The sequence below is a fragment of the Homarus americanus genome, unplaced genomic scaffold (assembly GCF_018991925.1).
Source record: "Homarus americanus isolate GMGI-L3 unplaced genomic scaffold, GMGI_Hamer_2.0 scaffold39675, whole genome shotgun sequence".
Lineage (NCBI taxonomy): Eukaryota > Metazoa > Arthropoda > Malacostraca > Decapoda > Nephropidae > Homarus > Homarus americanus.
Genome location: NW_024736071.1, coordinates 5,517,632 through 5,540,236, shown reverse-complemented (window position 1 = coordinate 5,540,236; position 22,605 = coordinate 5,517,632). Strand labels below are relative to the sequence as shown.

Below are 22,605 nucleotides of genomic sequence, written 5' to 3'. Positions count from 1 at the left end.
GGATACAGTGTGACTGAGCATTTACCTTTAATGTAGTCAGCTGAGTGCACATGGGGCCTCCATAATTTTCTAATTATACATGGAGACTACATTAACTTGAAACGCTTCGGTATAGAAAATGCGTGTGTCATTTGAAAAAAAAAAAAAAATGGTCACAACTGCGGCGGTCGTAAGTCCCGACGGTCGTAAGTCCAAGCAGTCGTAAGTCGGGGACTTCCTGTATATAAGTATGTACCGTACACCCAGCCGGGCCAGGCGCATGAGACCTACCAAAGACATTCTGGTTCACCGAACACATACATCAGTTAGGATGATATTCAGCAGTAATGACAATCCAAAGTTCACCCCAGTTTTTCAGTCAACTAATAAAACACAGGGATCTGGAAAATGTTTTAATAATGTCTCATGGGTCCTCCTCACAAGTATTGTACAGTAGCTAGTGGGATGATCATCACCAGCACCCCTTGACAGAGTTTGCCATTGCTCAAAAAACATACAGTGATTGTAAGTACAGATATTGACATAATGTCAAAATCTGTACAGGTACTTACAATATTTTACTGCAAGCTAGACACTTACTCTTGTCCAATTAGATTTGGATTCCGTGGTTGGTTCAGTTGTAAGGAGAGATTTGGGTTAAGAGTCGTTGACTCTTGGAATTCATTTTTATTTTGAAACCCAATTAAACCAAACGGGATATGAAGCTCCACCGCACACAGTTTTCGACTGAAAACCAATCCGTGGAGGCCTTAATTGAAATATTGTAATATCTCCGTTAGCCGGAATCCCTCAAACCCGGAACTCTCCGATAGCCGGAATTGAAATTGTCTCGGAACATTGTTCCCAAAGCCGGAATGTTCCGGAAAATTCCGGCTTTGGGAAAGATTTTCTAAGGGGCACATTTTCCGGCCAATTCCGAGAAAATTTTGCCAATACCCAGAAAATTCTGGAGATGGGGGAGCAAGTCTTATATGACCCTACCCTGGGTGATGGTGTATGCTGATGAATTAGTGCATATAGTAGATAGTATTGAATAGGCAGTGGATAAATATAAGAAATGGAAGGATGGAATAGAGTCAAACGGTCTCAAAGTGAATGTGGCAAAAACAATGATTAGTGGTGTGGGCGAGGGACCTGTGGTAGAAAGTAGACAATAGCCAAGTGTTGTCTGTAACAAAGATGCTGGCAGCAACTCAATACACTAATGTGCTAGGTGGGTACAGTGGAGTAGATGGCAGACTGCAGGAAGTTGAGGACTTTAAATGTTCTGTATCCACAGATAACCATGTGTCCATAGCAAGGCTGAAGAAACTCAACATTAGGGACTGTGTCTATGAGTTCTGTTACCTGGGTGATATGATCAGTGCTGCTCAGCTGCAAGAGTCACAAGTAGCTGGAGGAGGTTTAGGGAGCAGCTGCTTTTATTGACCTCTGGGTATGTGTGAGAAGTGTGGTGTTGTATGACAGTGAAACATGGTCAGTTAAAGAGGATGAAATAAGTAGACTTGAGTGAGCTGAAATAAGAATGGTGAGGTGGATGTGTAATGGAATTACTTGGGACTACAGTACTGAGAGAGCAGTACGTGTCAAGCCACATATACTATAGAGTACAGGTATGGGACTGTTGATCTGGCATCCCAGTATTTGGAACGCTCCAAAATCCAGTTATGTTCTTGAATGAATTATATAAAATTACCTCAGAGTAATTCCAGGACCGAGCAAGATATTTCCAACTTTTCCCTACCTGTGAGCTGTATGTTATATATCTTCAACTCGTAATTTTAGGTACAGGGGGTCCCCAACTTACAAACGCCCTTCGATACAAATGGGTTTAAACTTGAAATTTACAGTATTTTATTTACCTGCTGACTTATTTTTGACTTTCATTTACTATATTTTGTCATTCTATTTCTTCTTTTGTCTTAAATTAAGTGATTTTAGATGTACTGTATATAAGGACTGAGGCTATGCTATAATGGGATTTTAAACATTGTTCTGTAAGTACGGTATGCACATAGAATGTGTTCCGACTTACGTACAAATCCGACTTAAGAACGTCCTCAGGAACGGAGCCTGTTTCCAACCTGGGGACCACCTGTAGATATATGTAGAGGCACAGCAATTTTCTTCATTTTCATTACTTTGTCTGTGGCAAAGCACTGTTGTTAAGGCAAGCACCAGGGGGCAACTGTGACCCAGTTTGTACACTAAGTTGTATCACATTTGCTCTTTTTGTTATCATTAATGCAAGTTATATGCTTTTGTTATTGATGTTTATATGCCTACAATTTTAAGTTTTAATGTTATATATAGTGTACAGATAACGCTACTTTTAGGGGTGAATCTAGTGATCTGATCAGTCTTCACCGCCAGTTACGGAGGGTTTACTGTACATTTTAGGCCTGGTGCTCCACATTCCAGAAAACTCCATCCCTAGATAAATGATCCCATACCTGTACAGTATATGGTTTTCCCAGAAGTGTGAATAAGCATACCCCATAATGCTGGTCTCAAGCTACTGAGAGACACACCTCCTATAACACTGTTTAAGATCATTATTGCATTTAAGAGGTTTAAACTCTCTAATAGCTTCGCTGAGGGAACTGGATCAGGTCCTCAGTCAAAATTTTCATGATGAAACTGCATATTTAAGAGAAGAGCTCCCAATTACGAGGTGCAAGGCTCTGGGAAGTACAGCACCACCAATCTTCTTCAGCCCTGTACTTCCTAGTTTGGAGTGTATTCACCATGATAATTACAAACTCCTCCCATTTGTAGCTGTTTTAGGTCACCTATGACAACCAATATGCTATAGTAAATGGGGGATGACGGACAATTCCCAATTTTATGGTCAAGAGATGGAATGAGTGATGCAGATTCCCCTCCTCCTTCATGCAAGTTTATTGCATTATTACACTACAGTTAACAACCTCCTATGCTTTCTAAACATCTCCTCCCACATGCCTTTCTAAATATAAAATTACAGAAGCTCAATATTTCAAATCTATCCAAAATTATGTGCCAGGTATGAATAGCAGTACTGTTACCTTGGGGGAGGGTAGACGACTGAGGTCAGTAAGGTTATGACAAAACTTAAGGTGCTTGAAGCTAAAAGGGTTTGTCCGTAGAGAGTCAAAGGCTTTGGTCAGCTTCTCACTCATCCACTCAATCTGTAAAGAGATATTCAATAGGGATAATACAATTACATGTCATTATCAGTCTTATTTGGACACATACCCGGTACACAAAAAAGGTGAGGAGGGGGGGGGGGGAGCATTGATTTGAAGAACTTTATCAAGAGAATAAACCAATGGCTCTCTAGTTCTCTGAGAACTCTAACCTCGGCTCCTGCAATAGATTTATTTATCTATTTATATTTTTTAATGAAGGATCAATAACAAATATAGTGTCACTAAAACTACATGTTGACACCCAAGGGTTTCCAGGACCTCTCCACTTGTGTAGCTCGGTTAAATTCCAGAAATTCGGTATAAAATATGAATCTAGGATTGTTGTGTGTGAAGGCTTGGCTGGATAATTAGTAGAAGGTCAAGTATAACTGATACATCTCCTGGACAGTCTGAGATATGGGTTAGTTCACCTCTGACCTGTGTCACATTATTGGAGAAGGAGAATTCCTCAGCCATTCCTTCTGGGTCTATGTGAGAGTAATTAGTTTACCACTAAAGACTGCTCAGCAAAATGCTCACAAAAATTTGCCAGGAATTAAATTGCCATCAGAGGGATCTGAAGACAGAGGATATCCAAATACTTTACTGTTGATCAAATGAAAGATAAACAATGCCTGATGAAGACAGACTTTTGTGTTATAGGAACAATATGTTCAGATGTTTTAACATGGAGTGGCAAACCAAACAGATTTCTATTGGATAAAACAGTAAAAATGTTCCCAGCATTAAATAAAGAGGTACATGAATAACCGGATAAAATGAAATACAATCATTGTTTGGGCAACTTTCACTTCTATTATAAAAAGGAAAAAGGTTGAGAAGTGTGAAGAAGACAACTGAACAATAAATAAAAGTGAATACTGTACAATTCAGCTTCATGTTTTCTAACCCACTTCTTTAACAGCTTAATAACTTTCTCTGTCTAACAAAATGTAAAATAATTCTAAATTTAAAGTGAAATCTCATTCCCAAGTTTTCCTCCATAATCAAATATTACAGCATTCATCAGGAATTATGCCAGTGATCAAAACCCTAGAGTACAGTATACCACAAATTACATCTATTAGTACAACTTGAACAACAACTGTACATAAAAACCTTACCATTTGTTTAGCAAAATGTATGACATGGTAGCCAGTGTTGGAGAGGATACACAGAGAGTAAGCCGACAGACCACTCTCTCGCGTGCTCCACATTTGTTCTAGCATGTGTGTCATTTCCAACACTCGCCCACCCGTGTCAGTGGCAACCAGGACGTTTCCTCCACTGCGACACGTCTCTTGTAGTTGGGCTGGAAAGATGACAACAATAGTTTAGTTTCTAATTTTACTTGTACAGAGAGAGCAAACGTATGCACGTGTGTGTGTGTGTGTGTGCATGTGCGCTTGTGTGTGTGCGTACATATGTGTGTGTGCCCTCCACATGTGCAACGAATGTGGACGACGCTGCCGGTCCCGTATCGGGCTCTTTAGTCACCTCAAAACTCACTAACCTAGGTGACATCCCTAATAATCCATATAAGTTTACCATGGCTGGATGATTGACATACTAGATTCCCAGTGACAGCAAAGTAGTAGTAGTAGTAGTAGTAGTGAGCAACGTGATTGTGAGGCCGTTCTCCTGGTCGACGCTTCAAATGCATTCAACATACTTAACCGCAAGGCCAACTGCGCAACATCAAGATCAAGTGTCCAAGCTTTGCAATGTACGTTGAAAATGCCTATAGGAATCCATCAGACCTTTATATAGTAAACAACAAGGCCCTACGAGGTGATACCATCTTACAGTCAACCGAGGGAACAACACAGGGGGACCCTGTTGCAATGGCAATGTATGCAATAGGCCTATCAGTGCTCCAACAAGAAATAAAACTTGAAACAACTGGGGTCAAACAAGTGGCGTATGCTGACGACCTTACAGGAGCAGGAAAAGTGGAGGGCATCAAAAAGTGGTGGGACTTGGTAACAACGCGAGGTCCACAAATAGGGTACCACCCAAACGCCAGCAAGTCCTTCCTCATCGTGAAGCCAGAACATTATGAACGGGCAAAGGAGGTTTTTGGCGGAAGTGAGGTCAAACTAACTAAGGATGGCCAAAGACATCTAGGCGCAGTAATTGGCACTACGGACTTCAAGACCGAGTACGTAGCGGGAAAGGTGAATGAGTGGGTTAGTGAAATCCAAGCTCTGTCTGAGATTGCTAACAGAGCCACATGCGGCTTTTGCTGCATTCACCCATGGGGTCAAGCATCGTTGGAACTACCTGATGCGTACTATCCCTGATATCGGACCCCTCCTCCACCCTCTGGAAGAAGCTATCAGTGTCAAGTTCATTCCCGAATTAGTGAAACACACTCACTTAACCCCAGCAGAAAGAGCACTTCTTGCACTTCCATCAAGACTGGGAGGGATGGGACTAACCAATCCAGAGAAGATTGCAGCCACCGAACATCAAAATTCACTTAAGCTCACGGCAGCCCTCACGGACCACATAATAGCCCAGAACGCAACAGGGGAGGTCGAGACCAGTGAAGTAAACGAGATTCGTAGGTCCATTACGACAGATCGACAGCACTGCCAAAATGATAAGTTGCAGCAACTGTTGCTGCAGGTTCCAGAAAATGTTGAAAAAAAAGTAGCTATAGCGCAGGAGGTGGGCGCCTCGAACTGGTTAACTACGTTACCGATAAGGGCAAATGGTTTCAGTCTTAACAAACAAGAATTTACAGATGCCATTGCTCTAAGGTACGGTCGGGCAGTAGAAGGTTTGCCCTCCCAATGCATGTGTGGCTCTTCCTATGACGGCGATCACGCCATGGTGTGCAAGAAAGGGGGCTTCATATGCATGAGGCATGACGAAGTGAGGGACCTTACAGCAAATATGCTGAAGGGAATCTGTCGGGATGTCATGGTAGAACCGACCCTCCTTCCATTGGATGGTGAAATCTTCCAACATAGGACTTCAAACACATCTAACGAAGCCCGTGTTGACGTCAGTGCTCGAGGATTCTGGATGCGGGGACAGCGAGCTTTCTTCGACATCAGGATTTTTTATCCCATGGCCGCATGTCACCGTAACCTAGCTCTCGATGCTGCACATAGGAGGAATGAGAACGACAAGATAAGGGCATATGGAGAGAGAATCCAAAACGTTGATCAAGGCAGCTTCACTCCTCTAGTGTTCACAACCTCTGGTGGGATGGGAACAAGTGCAAGATGTTTCTACGCCAGACGTGCGGAGGTGATCTCCGAACAGAAGCAGCAGCCAAGAAGTTATATTACAGCCTGGATGAGATGTCGACTGTCTTTCTCTCTTCTTCGGTCGGCTTTGCTCTGCCTCAGGGGAACGAGAGCTTCTGCCCCAATTCCGATAACTGCTGCAAATATTGACTATGAGGCTACTGTCACTGAATGCCGTATAGATCTGGATAGGATAGGATAGCTACTTATGTATTAGGATATTTAATATTACGGTAATTAAATGGTGGCGAAGGTGTGGCTATTGGGAGAGGCTGGAGGCCATTAAAAAAAAAAAAAAAAAAATAGTAGTAGTAGAAAAAGAAATGGTCCAATGTGTACAGTAATACAGTCTTCAAGGTTCGTTGTCAAGTACCATATACTACAATGAAAGACCAGCTAAAAACTTTTACAACTTTTACTAGAGAATAATGACTGCAATATGACTTAATAACAAGAATACCTGTCCAGTATAGTACAGTATACCAAATACCGACCGACGAGCTTTTCATCTCGATGACGTCTTCGTTCCTGTCTGTATGAAGCATTGAAGGCATCAGTAATAAGAAGAGATGGACGACTTATCTTATCCAGCTCACAGCCTCCTAAGTGGCGTTCCTTCTTGTGATTAAAGTCAACAGCATACACAATATCCTAGAATGTAAGCTATTTGTAGAATGTCACATACAAGGTATAATATAAGTACTGTACTGTATGGAACCAACAGGTTAGAGATAAGCCTTCCCTCCATATCTGTCATGCTGTACAGAACAAGTTATTTTTATTGTGGAAACCACATATTCTTCAATCTATTGAACAAATGTAATAAATGTATTAGAACTTAGCTGGGTCTTGGAACATCACTTAAAAGATAATTCCTTACTACATGTTCAACTGATTCAAAAATTTCCAATTAACACTGATAATAACTATTCAGTTATAATGATGACAAAGACTTACCCCCTCTCCGTCTTTAAGAATTCTCCAAATAGAACCTCCAATCATGTGACCTGCAGGCTGAGCAGAGATGTTCAAACCTATTCCTTTTCCTGCAACACAGACCAAAGAACACATTAGGAGAAACATTTTCATAGTACAGTAGCAGCCAACAATCCTACAAACTCTACATTGTCTTCACAGTATTTTAGTACAGGCAGACCCTTATTTGCCAGAATATGAATGATTTAAATTTGTTAATGTCACAGGCTTTAATGTATAAGTCAAGTCCCGATTGTAAAAAAAACCAATCATAATTCATTAATCTTCATCACCCCTGTATATGCTGTCTGTCTCATTGAAAGCAAATAAAAATTAAAGAAAAATTACTCAAGGTTCTGCTTCCTTGGTCGGCAAATACAGCCCACAAGCAACATTGGAAAATTTATGGTTTAACATTGTCATATGTAAGTCATTAAAATTATGTCCCAAATAGGTTGGGAGTTGGGCAATTGCAGCAGCCAGACCTGACTCCAGCAGAACACACTTAACACCACCGCCTTGATCTGACACAAGCCATAGTTTAGGGTAGTGTGGGACCCATATTCCATAACAGGTTACAGTTAACTTATCTTTATGTGGTTAGCCAACTGTGTATAGTGTCACCTCTGAGCTGAATAAAATCGTCTTGTATTGGCCAAATAAAATATCAAAAGTGGCTCACGTCCTCATAGTGAAGGGGCTAATGCACATCAACGCTGTCATTATTCCCACTGAACAAGCTTCTAGCATTTTCATCAACATTCTTCATGTCTCATCAAATATGGAATAAGTATCCTCTCAATGAATTGTTTTTGAATTTGGACAATATATATTTTTTTCATTTAGTCTATTTATGTTACCGGGTATGCAAAAGGTGTACAGCCAACCCAAAACTTACTGAGACTCCAAAGTCCAGTGAAACAGAAAACAATCAATAACCTCAGACGTGTTCATGTATGAGTTGGTTTAGTACATTCACTATAATATACATTATGAGGATCAAATAAGGAGTGGAGGATTCATTCAGTGATGACCTGGTAGGATCACGACACACAGCCACGCACAATGGAAGAATGAAGCCGGAACACGGACATTTCAAAGGAAACACGAGGTGCAATTATCACGAGGGTCTAAGGCAAGCTATTGCTGAAGGTTCCTGTGTCTGGGAAGGCCACGGCACCAGAAAAACCGTGTCTCTGGAGGTGAAACTTGACTTTGTGAAGTGGCCTGGCTTGTTCCTCAAGTTAGTCTTAATTCTAAACACTTGTACAGTAATATACAGTAATGTATTTGAATGGGGAATCCCAAACCCAGAATATGTGACACTAGGTACAGTAGCACAGTTCTTCAGGATAATCCTGTTACTTCCTGAGGTTTACAGTACAGTACTTCATGGATGGAGCCCTTTAGATGGCTTCTTTGGAATCTTACAGTTCACTCAGTTGTGGCCTCTTAACTATTCTGTAGTGAAATACTGAGCCACGAATTTTACAATAAAGAGAATTAAATGAAACACCAAGTTCTCCTTAAAAGGGCTCTAGTATTGGGCTTCTTTTATTGCCAAGGGTTTCATAACATAAGCTGCCGAGGGTTTCAACTTGGTGTAATTGAAGCCACACAAACTGTCAAGACATACAATGAGTTCAAAGCAATAATTTAACCCTGGTTCCCGTGGGTCAACAGCTATTTCTAACACTCAAACATTATCCAGGTTGGCTGGATAAAATATTAAATTTGAAAGAAACTATGAATGACGATAAAATTGTTTTAAGATAATTTCATAAGCCTTAGAATTATTAAGAAGCAGCATGAAAATTGCAGCAATGCTCACCTCTCATGGGGATGCTTTGGTTGTACTTAACTTGAGTAATAAGTTCAAAGGCTGAATCAACATCATCCAGTGTGAAGTGCTCCACCAGGTCATAATTATGGTGACTCTGAAAGTAAATGACCCTCAGTCACATTATCAATGTGAGGTTATCAACTAATAACTAGGGTGGATCTATAAGTAAAACATCATAATGAAGGAAAATGACAACCTAATTGGAAACAGAAATATTATTACCAGTTATTATGATGAGTTAGGAAGTAATGATCCTACTGTGAAATTAGCAGCTCCCAGACACAGGGTAATAGATGAAACTCAATTACAGTACAGGTACTCCCCGACTTACGACGGGGTTAGGGACCGACATCCAGGTCGTAAGTCAAAATGGTCGTAAGTTGGAAATGCTTAAATAACACATAGAAAATCGAAAATGGGTGTCTCTTTTTCTTCTCAGCACCACAAAACACTCACTTTTAAGCTTGCCAGCCATTTTAAAGTGAATTACAGATGAAAATTTTGTCTCTGTACTGACTTTGGGACTCAAAAATACATAATTTGACCAAATTTTGGTAGGACTGAGGCGGTGGTAAGCGCGGGTGGTTGTAAGTCGGGGAGTACCTGTACAGTAATTGTTCAAGGACAGTAATCATAAATGATCACATTCTCTTATTTTGTGTCGCTGTTTACACTTAAAATGTACTGGTAATTATGATTATTTTTAATATTACATTTTCTATTTCCATTATATTTAATAAGAAAATGCCACACATTACCGGCTACTGATATAATACCTAGAAAGGCCACTGGAAATCTGTGTCCCAGGACCCATCAGACAGTTGTACTTCAGTTACTATGTTAAGCTTTATAAGACTGTGTCAACATCTTAAAGGAACAGCCATGTTGAGTGACTCAGGTCACAACCTTGGGGACACTGTGGTCACAGCCATGTTGAGTACTGTAGTTCAATTCCTGACCAGTGAGGTAATCGGCCAGCTATCAAACAGGGAGGTACTGCCGCCTGGGAAGATATTGGAAGCATGCTGCCATATGTGACCAAGTCCCAGGTTGATGATCTGACTTTCTGCCTCATTTACACACAATTGTAGGGCCTCAATTGTTTCTTTTACTTTGACAAAGCAAATAAATATATCGTTTCTAACTAATGATCTTTTTTTTTTTTATGAGCCCTTATTATTATTATTATTATTATTATTATTATTATTATTATTATTATTATTATTATAATTATTATTATTATTATATTTTTGCCCTCAGGCCTTGATGTGGGTCATTGACCTGTGCTCTGGAGGGATAATCCCGGATAAAAATAAAAATAAAAAATAAAATAAATTATCATCATTCCGAAAGCATTTTCCGAGCCATAATTCATTGTTTTAAATCAAATAAACGTGATTTGGCTTGGGTTACTATTTAGTAATCTTAAATTATTATTGGTACATTCGGGATAAGTCTTTGGGTGTAAGTAGGCACCCGAAAGACTCATCCCGAATGTTCACACTAGTTATAAGTGCGTAGAAAAAACTCTGAAATACAATACCACTGTACAATACATGTACCGTATATGTAAATTAAGATGAGATAATAAAGAAAAAAAATATTTAAATGTCCTAATAACCGGTTCCAACGGAAATGTGTATATTTTAAGAGACCGCCGTGTACCCCCGTGAAATTTTACCTTCAACTCCAAAGATTTTTCGTCTCTCCATCGCACTTCTCATAAATTATCTAGCATTGCAATCATCCTCTCGAAGCCTCAATTACAATAAGGAACACCTTTTTTTACGATTGACAGATGTAACGTTATTTCCAAATTGCCAAAGTATTTAATAGAAAAGAACCAAATGAGCTGAATGTGCTTGGTAGATTGTTGAGGTAATAGTATATACAACCTGTGACCGTCGCTAATTATCACCTTGGAAAAATTTTCCATGCTATATTTCACTGTCTGGGTTATTGTTCTGGTAGTGCTTACAACTACCAGTGTTTGTTAGGTTAGGTTAGGTTAAAAAAAATATTTTTTAGAGGAAATGTTCAAACCTAACCGATAATCAGGGTTGGGAAAAAATTTCATAATTAATTAATAATAAGACACCACAATACAGCTCCTCCCCGACTTACGACGGGGTTAGGGAAGCAAAACCAGGTCATTAGTCGATATAGTCATGTCTAAAATGCTTAAATAATACATTTAAAATCTAAAATGGGTGTCTCTTTTTCTTCTCAGCACCACAAAATTCTCATTTTTAAGCTTGCCAGCCATTTTAAAGTGAATTACAAACAAAAATTTTGTCAGTACATAGACGTTGGGACTCGAAAATATGTAATTTGACAAAATTTTCGTACGACTGAGGCAGGTCATAAGTGCGGGTGGTCGTAAGTCGAGTAGGTCGTAAGTCGGGGAGGAGCTGTACTGTATTTCTTTCTTTCTTTTTTTTGCGGGGAATAGCCCACCCGGGCATAGGTCATCGTTCCACAACCGGGCCTGGGGGGCGAAAAAATAAGAGTAAAATAAATTAAAAATAGGAAAGAAAAAGATTATATTAATCTACACCACAAAGATGACGGAAAACTATCTTTCTGAAGTGAGACAGATTGTATGAGCATGTAAACACAGAAGAAGGCAGAGCATTCCACAGTTTGTCTGTGTGAGGAAAGAAGGATGTATTATAACGGGTTATTCTCGTGTGACCGACATCCACAGAGAAACAATGGGCACCGCGGGCAAGACGAGTGTTAAGAGCCCCCGGCCTTGCCGGCGGTACACAGGATGCCAAATCCACCATAAATATCATTAATTTATAAAACTACAAATATATAAGATTTAAATACAAGTGAGAAACCATGAAAAATGACCAATATACTGTACATTTAGCCCCATTCCAAGTTATGTCCTCATAGTACGGAGGGTCCCCGACTTAAGAATGTTCTCAGGAACAGAACCCGTTCATAACCCGGGAACCCCCTGTACGGTATACGTTTAAGGCAGACAAAACACTAAATAAAACTTGAATATTTTAGGAAGACCAAGAATTACAATTTGATAGGAAGAATTACTTAGTAGTTTTAAGCCCGGCCTTAATAAGATAAAATTAAATTGACAGCTGATCATGTCGCAAAACACTTGACAATAAATAAATTATTATACTGTACTGTGTGTGTCAGGGTACTGCGTGTGTGTCAGGGTACTGCGTTTGTCAGGGTACTGTGTGTGTGTCAGGGTATTGTGTGTCAGGGTACTGCGTTTGTCAGGGGTACTGCGTTTGTCAGGGTACTGTGTGTGTGTCAGGGTACTGCGTAAAAGTCAGGTACTGCGTGTGTCAGGGTACTGCGCTGTCAGGGCACTGTGTGTGTGTCAGGGCACTGCGGTGTGCTTGTGGGCACTGCGTTTGTCAGGGCACTGTGTGTGTCAGGTACGGTGTGTGTCAGGGTACTGCGTTTGTCAGGGTACCGTGTGCCAGGGTACTGCGTGTGTCAGGTACTGCGTGTGTGTCAGGGTACTGGGTGCCTTGTCAGGGTACTGCAAAAGTCAGTATTGTGTCAGGGTACTGCGCTTGTCAGGGTACTGTGTGTGTGTCAGGTACGTGTGTGTGTCTGCACAGTGTGTCAGGGTACTGTGTTTGTCAGGGTACTGTGTGTGCCCTGGTACTGTAAAGCCAAAGTACTGTGTGTGTGTCAAAGTACTGTGTGTGTGTCTGGGTACTGTGTGTGTCAAAGTACTGTGTGTGTGTCAAAGTACTGTGTGTGTGTCTGGGTACTGTGTGTGTCAAAGTACTGTGTGTGTGTCAGAGTACTGTGTGTGTCTGGGTACTGTGTGTGTCAGGGTACTGTGTGTGTGTCTGGGTACTGTGTGTGTCAGAATACTGTGTGTCAGAATACTGTGTGTCAGAATACTGTGTGTCAGAATACTGTGTGTGTCAGAATACTGTGTGTCAGAATACTGTGTGTCAGAATACTGTGTGTCAGAATACTGTGTGTCAGAATACTGTGTGTCAGAATACTGTGTGTATTATTACTCTTTACATTACATCACTTCACCCTGCCAGCCAATGCACTAGCTATACCAACCTAACCAAGCTTTGGTGTGACTCAATATGTTTAAAACTTAATAACTGCTGTACTTTATTAGTAATGTCTCTTAACCTATAAACTACTTCAACTGTATATATAAGGTGAGGCGCCTATTGTCCAAATAATGATAAAGAAAAAAAAATTAGTGTAGACACAAGGTATGGTACTGTACTGTACTCACCTGGAACCAATCATACATGAACATTTGTCCCATCTTGAAGACAGGAATAGTTGCATATACTGGGCATGATAACTGACACTTGCCAACTAAGAATGGTAAGGCACCCATGTGTAGGGGGTCTGGGTATGAGATCAAAACACAGTCAACACGTGGTAGGACCCTGCAAGATGGAAAGAAAAATTAGGGATACAAGTGCAAAAATAAGCTATAGTACTGTATTAATATTTTAATGGTGAACCTAGAAAAGCTTTTCTCTATTGCTTTTAGAGATAAAGTACTTCTATTCTTAAATCCATGCTGGAAGGGAATGAAACTATCTGTGATTCCACAGCAGGTGTGTACAGAATCCCATGTAAGAACTGTGACCAGTTCATGAGATAGGCAGAAAACTAGCATTAAAGAATGTAAGTATACATTTAAGACAGGAAATACTAACACTGCAGTATTTTTTTATACCTCTAAAAATAACCATGCAATATATTAGAATGCAAGCAATTTGTTTTACAAATACAGTACAATGATTTTAAGAAATGTAGGATAGTAGAATCAGTTTGTTCACAAAAGTACTGTCTAACAATTTTAACTTCAGCAAAGACACGTTCAAACTGGATCCTGTGGTGAAAGCCTTGGTGGTCAGGTCTCTGTCATCTATTGTGCTACCTGACCTGATCAGAGGTGACTGCCTTGGTGATGGTTCAAGTGGGGGTAAGGTGATATCATGTGCAGTGTATATAAGCAGCTGTGCCAGTCAGTACCTGAGGAGTTGTCGGTGAAAATGTTTGGAATAAACCAGTAATAGAAACAGGGCATTTTTTTTTATAAAGTTTTGATTCTTAATGTTCCCACAATTGTTATTTCTGACCAGATAGTCACCTGAGAATGACTACTTTATGACTGTTACTCGGTGACCCAAAGACACCCTCCCCTCCTTGGGCCACTCCCTCACCAAACCTCTTAGTTGCAGTAAGTAGGTACCTTTAACTATTCCTGTGTGTGTGTGTGTGTGTGTGTGTGTGTGAATTATGATGTCATTGGCAAGATGACTGGAGACAATTGGTGGATGGGCCTGGCTGGTCAATTTGGGTATGACTATCATGATGTTGAGATCACAGAGGAACCATGTATACTGTACTTGGTTTGAGGTCATGATGAGACTGTAGCCATAAATATTATGCTTTCTGCCATGGAAATTATTGACACTAAAAAATGTGGTTAATATATATGCTATAGTGAGTTTATGTATACCAAGTGTGCCACTCACAACCCAAATTGTGGTGGAAATGTGTGAAAAGATCCAGTGGTTGCTGTTGGGGCAGTATAATGACAATCATTGTTTCATTATTTTATGTTATTAAGGTATTTAATATGATATAATTTTTTAATATACAGGTGGACTATCAAAAATCCGGCAACCTCGGGAACTGAGGAGTGCCGAATTTTCGAAAATGCCGGAAAACTGATGGTTATATTTGCAGTATAAGTTTAACAGAAAATGACTACCTGTACAGTCCTTTAAACAAAGAAAATTAAACACTAAATGAAAAGCAAATGAAATTTTATTATATATGCTGTATACAGTATATTTAACAGAAAATTACTACCTGTACAGTCCTTTAAAAAAATAGAAAATTAAACACTAAATGAAAATCAAATGAAATTTTAATGTTTATCAGGCTAAACAGCAGATGGGCTGTCAGGATTATCATCTGTATCACTGACAGTGACAACATCCTCAGCAACAGGAACAGCTTCAACTTGTCTTGAAGTTGATGGCAGTGGATTATCAAGTGTGGACACCGCTGTTGCTTCTTCCTGCTTCCTAGCTATTTCTTGAATATATCGGGCAATGTCTGTTGCTTCATATACTTGGGTCTTTCTCTAATAAGTTTATCTTGGAGCAAGAAACCATTCATGATTTCTTGTTCACTTACAAAACTTCGTTGCTCTAGTCCAGCCAGCAGTTCAGTTGTCAACGCAATTAACCTGTCAATAGAGATTCTCTCTCTCACATCTTCCTCATTTTCTTCACTGCTTTCATCTTCATCACTACTTGTACAGGCATTTCTCTCCGGAATTTTAACCATATCTACAATTTCAGAATCAGTGTAATGATGAACTGTAGGCACATTATCATCAACATCCAACCATTCTGTTAAAACATCTTCATTTATCCTTGATGAAGGCTCCTTGGCATCAGGATTAGTTACATCTTTAACATAAGCAAGAAGTTCATGTATAAGTTGCTTTTCTTTGGAAACCCTAAACCCTGCAAAATCATTTTCTGTGTCTTCGTTAGAATGAGAAGTAAACATTAAACTTGGCCACAATTTATGCCATCCATTTTTCAGTGTTGATGTTTTAATAGACATCCAAGCATTGGCAACACAGTACACTGCATCCTTAATGTTGAACTCTTTTATGAATTTCTGTACTGGGGTGCCTGAATTAACTGAACTCACTAGGCGCCTCATTAACAGGGATCGATACTTACACTTCATAGAACGTATGATACCATTGTCCTGTGGTTGAATTAGTGATGTGCAGTTGGGTGGGAGGTAGGCAACAAAAACATTATCTTTCACTAGAAGATCGGCTTTTGTCTAAAATAAGAAGTATCTTGCATTTAGGGTCTAGTCCAACTGAGTTACAGTGAACCCTGGCCTCAGGAACAAAACATTTATGAAACCAATCCAATGTAATATCAGTGGTAACCCACCCCTTCTTGTTGGCACTGTAATGGACAGGAAACCGTGTCATACCCTTAAAGACCCTCGGATGTAAACTTTTTCCGATAACAAGCAACTTACATCTATGGGTACCCGCATCATTAGAGCAGCACATTACTGTGACGCGATCCTTCGAAGCTTTAAACCCCGATGGCGATTCTGCATCCTCAGTCGTCAGAGTTCTTTTTGGCGTACATCTCCAAAATAAGGCAGTCTCGTCAGCATTGTACACTTGTTCAGGACTTAAATGTTCATCACTAACTAACTTTGCAAATTCATCCACATAGGCACTAGCTGCATCCTTGTCTGCTGAACGTTTTTCACCACATACTGCACGAAACTGTAAGCCATGTCGCAACTTGAAACGTTGCAGCCAACCTTCTGTATAGTCACACTTGTGTTGCAATCCCAGCTCTTCATGAAACACTTTGGCTTGTTCCTTTAATAAATCACCCGAAATTTCCACACCTTCACTTACATGAAGTTTAAACCAGGTTATGAGAACTTGGTCTAGTTCCGCACTTTTTCCCTCCGACATTGACTTCCTTACAAACATTTTCCTTTTTGATCCACTGTCAGAAAAGAACTTTAACAGTTTTTCTTTCTTTTTTTTAATATCATACACTGTTGAAGAGCCGATGCTGTATGTTTCACAAATGGTTCGCACAGACACGCCGCTATCAAGTTTTTTAAGCACTTCCACTTTCTCTGCGATCGACAACGCACGATGTTTACGTTTTACGCCACCGCTTTTCTTTGCTGAATCCATGATGGGGCTATACAGCAGCAATTAAATGATAAAATCAGAAGGAATGAGCATGAATGCTTGTTAGCAGGTGCAAGCAAGACCCAACAGCTGATTCTGGAGTACAGCGCTATCAAAACAAAAATGGCGCGTCCAGTCCCGGATTATCCATTAGGCACAGTAGGCACAGTGCCTAGGGCCTACGAAAAATAAAACAAGAACTTTTCTTCCCCTTTTTCTACAGGTTATTATTAAATTGATACTGAGGTACTTTTTTCCATTTATTTATTACTTAATCCTATTAGTGTCCACCGGCTAGCTGTGCTTCTTGTAAACAAAACTATTTCTGTACTGTACTGTACAAGAACAGCTGATCTAACCCATTTTCTTTTACTCAATTCATGGCAAACATCACTGAATCTTATTCTTTCGACATCACATTTTATAATTAGGTACTAGCTTGTGTTATTAGTGAATATGCTGTCAAATGGGGCCCCATATCTTGGAGGTGCCTAAGGCCTACGAAAGTCTCAACCCGTCTCTGGGCGCGTCCAGAAAACAAAGGTGCGCCAAGGCAGGAAATTTGAAAATGCGCTCCGAAATCCATGCCGGAAAACTGAAGGTTCCGGTTTATCGATTGCCGGATTTTTGATGGTCAACCTGTACCTATACAGTACTGTACTATAATGCCATGATACTGTATATTGTGTTGTCAATCTGTGGATGTTATGTAGTGTACATGTATTGTCAATTAACAACCACCATAAGCTTAATTTGGTTTTATTACTTGTTAAAGGTACAGTATTTAAAGAAAATGTGATTCTCTTCCCAAGCCAAAATTGCGACTTTCCTGTTATCAGAACGGTACTTTTTTTCTTGAGACCTTATGTCCGTTTACCCAAAACCCGAGCCTCCAATCATAAAATCCTTGATCCACCCCTGCTTATCTACTTACTATTCTGCAACTTTTTATGTTTATATGACGTTCATACTTTATTCTATTAATTATCAAGCTCTGAAAAAGTATTGGCTAAAAATTACAGCAAACCTGGACACTTACTTTGCTAGTCGGTCAATGTAAGCTTTGTCAAATTTTTCATCCCAGCCACAGTCCAGGAGGAATGTAAAGTCATCAACAGTAAGGAGGTAGCAGTGAGGGGTTTCATCCCCAACTCCCCACACTCCTTCAAACTTCACAATAGACGTCATCTGAAAACACAGATAGAAAATTTAACAACTGCTTGCATGGTTTTTTGTAAGTAAATTGTACATTATTACTGTCTTATAATAGAAAGTTTATAGTCACAGTATATACAGTAGAGTACACATTTCAAGCAATTTTTGTGTAAATAACAGGTACTGTACTAGGAAGTAATTGGGGTCAAAAACAATATGATGGAATCAGATTCTTCAGCCTAATCATGCAGAGCAAAATAGACTTCCACTTCTGCTACAGCTAAATCAGAGTAATTTTACCGAGATGACAATCATTTATTGTGCAAATGCTTTGTTTATAGATAATTAGGCGCCTAGACGCGCACTACTTTCTCTGCCCAGCGGTAACGCAGCCGCACTCGCCTCTCATCCCACGCCAGTTTCATTTTCAGCGTGACGTGGCGTGTGAAGGTTGTTGCCGGTCTTGTGCTACAGTTCTAGAGCTTATAAAGGAACTTCGCTTGAAAATACCAAGATTATACCCAGTATTATAGTTTTAATTTTAAACATCTTTCTAAGAAAGTACTTTTCACAGCAATACTGTCAAAGTGAACTGGGTTTGCTTATAAAGTCTGTTGTATATGACGTATTTCAAAACACTACGCCGCCCGGTCTGGAATAAATGCAGATGCAGGTGGCTGCTCTCATGTCCACAAAAACCATAAAATTACAGCATCTCACAGTAAGTTCTTTCTGTTTAATATAACGGGGGGTCTGAGTAAGGAAGTTGGGTAAGGTTAAGTAGGTTTGTTTGGCTAGGTTGGTGAGGTCTGTTTTTCATACCACTAAGATTAGGTTAAGTTTAATTTAGAAATAAACATTTTTTAACACATTTGCACGAACTACAACAGTGTCCACTATAAAGAAAAGTGAAATAACAGCATTTTTGAAATCGTTTTCTATGAAAAGTGGTCGCCAATAATTACCAACTATACTACTAAGAACATCTGTGGAAAAATTTTATGAAATTGAACCCCTTCTGGTGGTAGTACTCTTCTCAGAAATAACCAAAATTTGTTCTTTCTTTAAAATGCTAGCAACTAAAAAAAATTTCTTTTACAAGACTAAGTGGTAAAATTATCATTTCGGCTATGCACCTATTTGAAAGTAGGTCAGAATCGTTCAAAACATATGAAAAAACATTTTTAAAACAATTTCATCCTGACTTAACCTGACCCAACTTAAACTTAATACACCCACCTCTCGTTTTACGCGGGGGTAACGTTCTTGAAAACCACCGCTTAATTAAAAATAATTTTCTCATAAGAATACATATAATTGGTACAGGTTAGGGGAACCATCATATACCGCACAGGGTACGAACAGTGCTCTCACTTAAATCAAGTACGCGGCCAACACACGCTCTCCTCTCTGAAGGCGGGTGATCACATTTAATTTCACTTACATTAAGATTGTTTTCATGCCTTTTTAGCTTTAGGCGCCCCAGAGGAGGCAGATGGACGTTTTCCAGACATGTTCAATGGGGGAAAACAGCGTTTAACACTCAAAGGTACGTGATAAACACAATGCAAATGAGAGCACAGAGAAAAAGTAATGCTGGTGTGAACTGAGAAAGAGATATGCGGGAAGCTTGCTGGATGTCATCACAGTTGTTGTAGAGAATACTTCATTAGGATGTATTATACCGGGTTATTCTAGTGAGACCGAGAAACAATGAGCACTGCTGGCAAGACGAGTGTTAAGAACCCACGGCCTTGCTGGTGGTACACAAGATGCCAATTCCACTGAACATTGCCCGTTAAAGTACCTGTAAAAGAGCGAGAGTGAAGCAACATTATGGTGAAGAGAAAGTGAAAAGAGATTATCAACTAAAGGAGGAGATCTAATAAGACGAAATGCCTTTGATTCCACCCCATCTAATAGTTGGACAGAAGAAGAGGCACCCCATATATGAGAGCAGTGCCCCAAGTTATGACCAATGAATCCCTTATAAACTTGTAGCAACTGCTCAGGTGTGAAGTAGCTACAGCATCTGTAGAGCCCAGCTTAGAGAAGGCAGCTTTAGCAATGTTGTGGATGTGTGGCTTCCATGACATATTAGACTTTACCTGAAGTATGATACACGGCCAGCAGTTATAATATACTCTGCTGTTCCTACTGTTTTAGATCATTAAACCAACACAGCTCAACATACATTGAATAACAATCTTATATTATACTCTACCTCGAAACTTTCATTAGTAAGCCAGTGCAGCAGATTCTACTTCTCTAGTATCACTTTTAACGTTATCATTGCAGTAAGTCCTTCTATAGTATAAAGGGGGATCCTTTTTCCGTTTTTTTAAACAATAATGTAAGAATATTCCCGTAAATCGCGTGCGTTTGGTTGCCGCCAACTAAAACTTTCTTTCCTGAGCATTGGCTGGAGCAGCTGTAGTGACGTCATTTTGTTTACTGCCAAGGATTATAACAGGAAAGACAAGGAAGCCGAAGATGATCTACTGATAAAGGAAGCTCCAAGTACGGTATACTTGCCAGATACCTCTATAATAGCGCTATCTATTGGCTGCGTCTAAAGGCTATTCATGACATCATAGACGTTCATGTGACGTCATGAGTGAGGGTTTTTTTTAACGTATTCCATTTATTTTAGACATATCAATCTTCATTTATGTATGCATGTATGTATAAATGCATACTCCATTGCCTCAAGATCTTAAATGAATTAAAAAATTAAAAGACAAAATTTTTTAAAACTCTTGCACAAATATCATACAATTACTGCGAGTGATGAATCACCTTCCAGCCGTTACATACATTTGGCGGACGCTCGCCGCAGGTCCACAAAACTGAGAGGCAACTTCTTCGGAGTAAGAGTTGTGAACTCTTGGGGCAATCTGCCAGAGAGTTTTGTGACGGCACCGAGTGTGAGCTCTTTCAAGACCAGACTTGACAAGCACTGGAGCAGTTTCAGATACATTCAGGAGACAGTACAGTGCATCATGCCCAGTACTTGCCAACAGTGTGTAACAGAGACGTGACCGATCGACCAAGCGGCAAACGAGCCGATCAGTGGTGAAGAGAAGAAAAAAAAAGGAAAAGGGAAACAATTTTGCACCTTAGCTTTCGTCTTTATTCAAGACATCTTCAGAGGCAACTGAATTTACAGGGACAGAGAGGCTTGTATACATGGCGTGACCTTACAAAACTTCAGGTCAGGTCAATAACAAGAGTCTTCTAATCCACTACAACACCTGAGCAGCTGCTTCAAGCTTATAAGGGATTTATTCGTCCTAACTTCGAGTACTGCTCTCATATATGGGGTGGCTCTTCTGTTCAACTGTTAGATAGGGTGGAATCAAAGGCATTTCGTCTTAATAACTCTCCTCATTTTGCTGATAATCTCTCTTCATTTTCTCATCGTCGCAATGTTGCTTCACTCTCTCTCTCTCTCTCTCACTCTCTCTCTTTTACAGTTACTTTATGGGGCAATGTTCGGTTGATTTGGCATCCTGTGTACCGCCGGCAAGGCCGGGGGCTCTTAACACTCGTCTTGCCCGCGGTGCCCACCGTTTCTCTGTGGATGTCGGTCACACTAGAATAACCCGTTATAGTACATCCTTCTTTCCTCACACAGACAAACTGTGGAATGCTCTGCCTTCTTCTGTTTCCATGCTCTTACGATCTGTCTCACTTCAAAAAAGCTGGTGTAGTGGATTCCTCCTCTTGTCGCTGAGTAGCCGAACCCGCGAATTCCCCAGTGTATGCCTCTGGTCTAGGTCAACCAGCGCCGCCTTACATGACGGAGGTCAACTATTAAGCCACGCCTACCTCCGCTATATAAGACCTGACCTCGTGGTGACCTACCTCTCTTTCTACCTACACCAACCAGCAAGCAACACCTCCTCCTCTTCCTCCTGCCTGGCGGTCCTCGCTCCCACCCTCACCAATCAGCTCTCTCTACATCACGCTTGTAACCATGCTACCTACCCAGCACCAAGCTGCACTGTACATCCAATACAACATGTATACAGAGAGCACATTGTGAGTTTCTTTTCTCCATCCCATCCTGAGTGTGAACCCAAACAATCCGTACCCCACACTGGTCTTTCGGCACCCTCTTGGTGTAGTTTATTAGTCTTTTTCTCTTCTATTTTTAATTTCTTTTTACTCTATTTTTTTCGCCTTCCACACCCTGTTGTGGGTCGATGACCCTCAGTGTCAAGACCTGACTGAATTACTCAGAATAGGCAAACTGTACTACAAGCTTTGCCAATAAATTTGTTAAACTAACTAAAGATGACCTGTGCCCGGGTGGGTTATTCCCGCAAAAAAAAAAATATTGAGTCATCTTGACGTCATTTAAGTTTTCCACCCACAAGGAGGAGACATTAAACTTTGTTTGGGAGCTTCTCGAGAGATGGCGCAGCAGTCAGGGTCAGTTCCTCTGTATAT

General features: G+C 40.2%; 1 protein-coding gene across 1 annotated transcript in view; it reads right to left on the bottom strand.

Moving 5' to 3' along the window:
* Positions 1 to 20,567, bottom strand: part of LOC121871761 (probable cleavage and polyadenylation specificity factor subunit 2) — a 53,938-nt gene extending 33,371 nt beyond the window's left edge. The window contains exons 1-8 of the mRNA XM_042374199.1: positions 20,375 to 20,567; positions 18,035 to 18,183; positions 13,504 to 13,663; positions 9,237 to 9,342; positions 7,388 to 7,476; positions 6,925 to 7,081; positions 4,295 to 4,482; positions 3,048 to 3,170 (exon numbers count right to left, since the gene is read on the bottom strand). Coding sequence (XP_042230133.1) covers positions 3,048 to 3,170; positions 4,295 to 4,482; positions 6,925 to 7,081; positions 7,388 to 7,476; positions 9,237 to 9,342; positions 13,504 to 13,663; positions 18,035 to 18,183 — 972 coding nt within the window. The 5' untranslated portion in view covers positions 20,375 to 20,567. The remainder of the gene's footprint in view (positions 1 to 3,047; positions 3,171 to 4,294; positions 4,483 to 6,924; positions 7,082 to 7,387; positions 7,477 to 9,236; positions 9,343 to 13,503; positions 13,664 to 18,034; positions 18,184 to 20,374) is intronic.
* Positions 20,568 to 22,605: the final 2,038 nt, after the last annotated feature.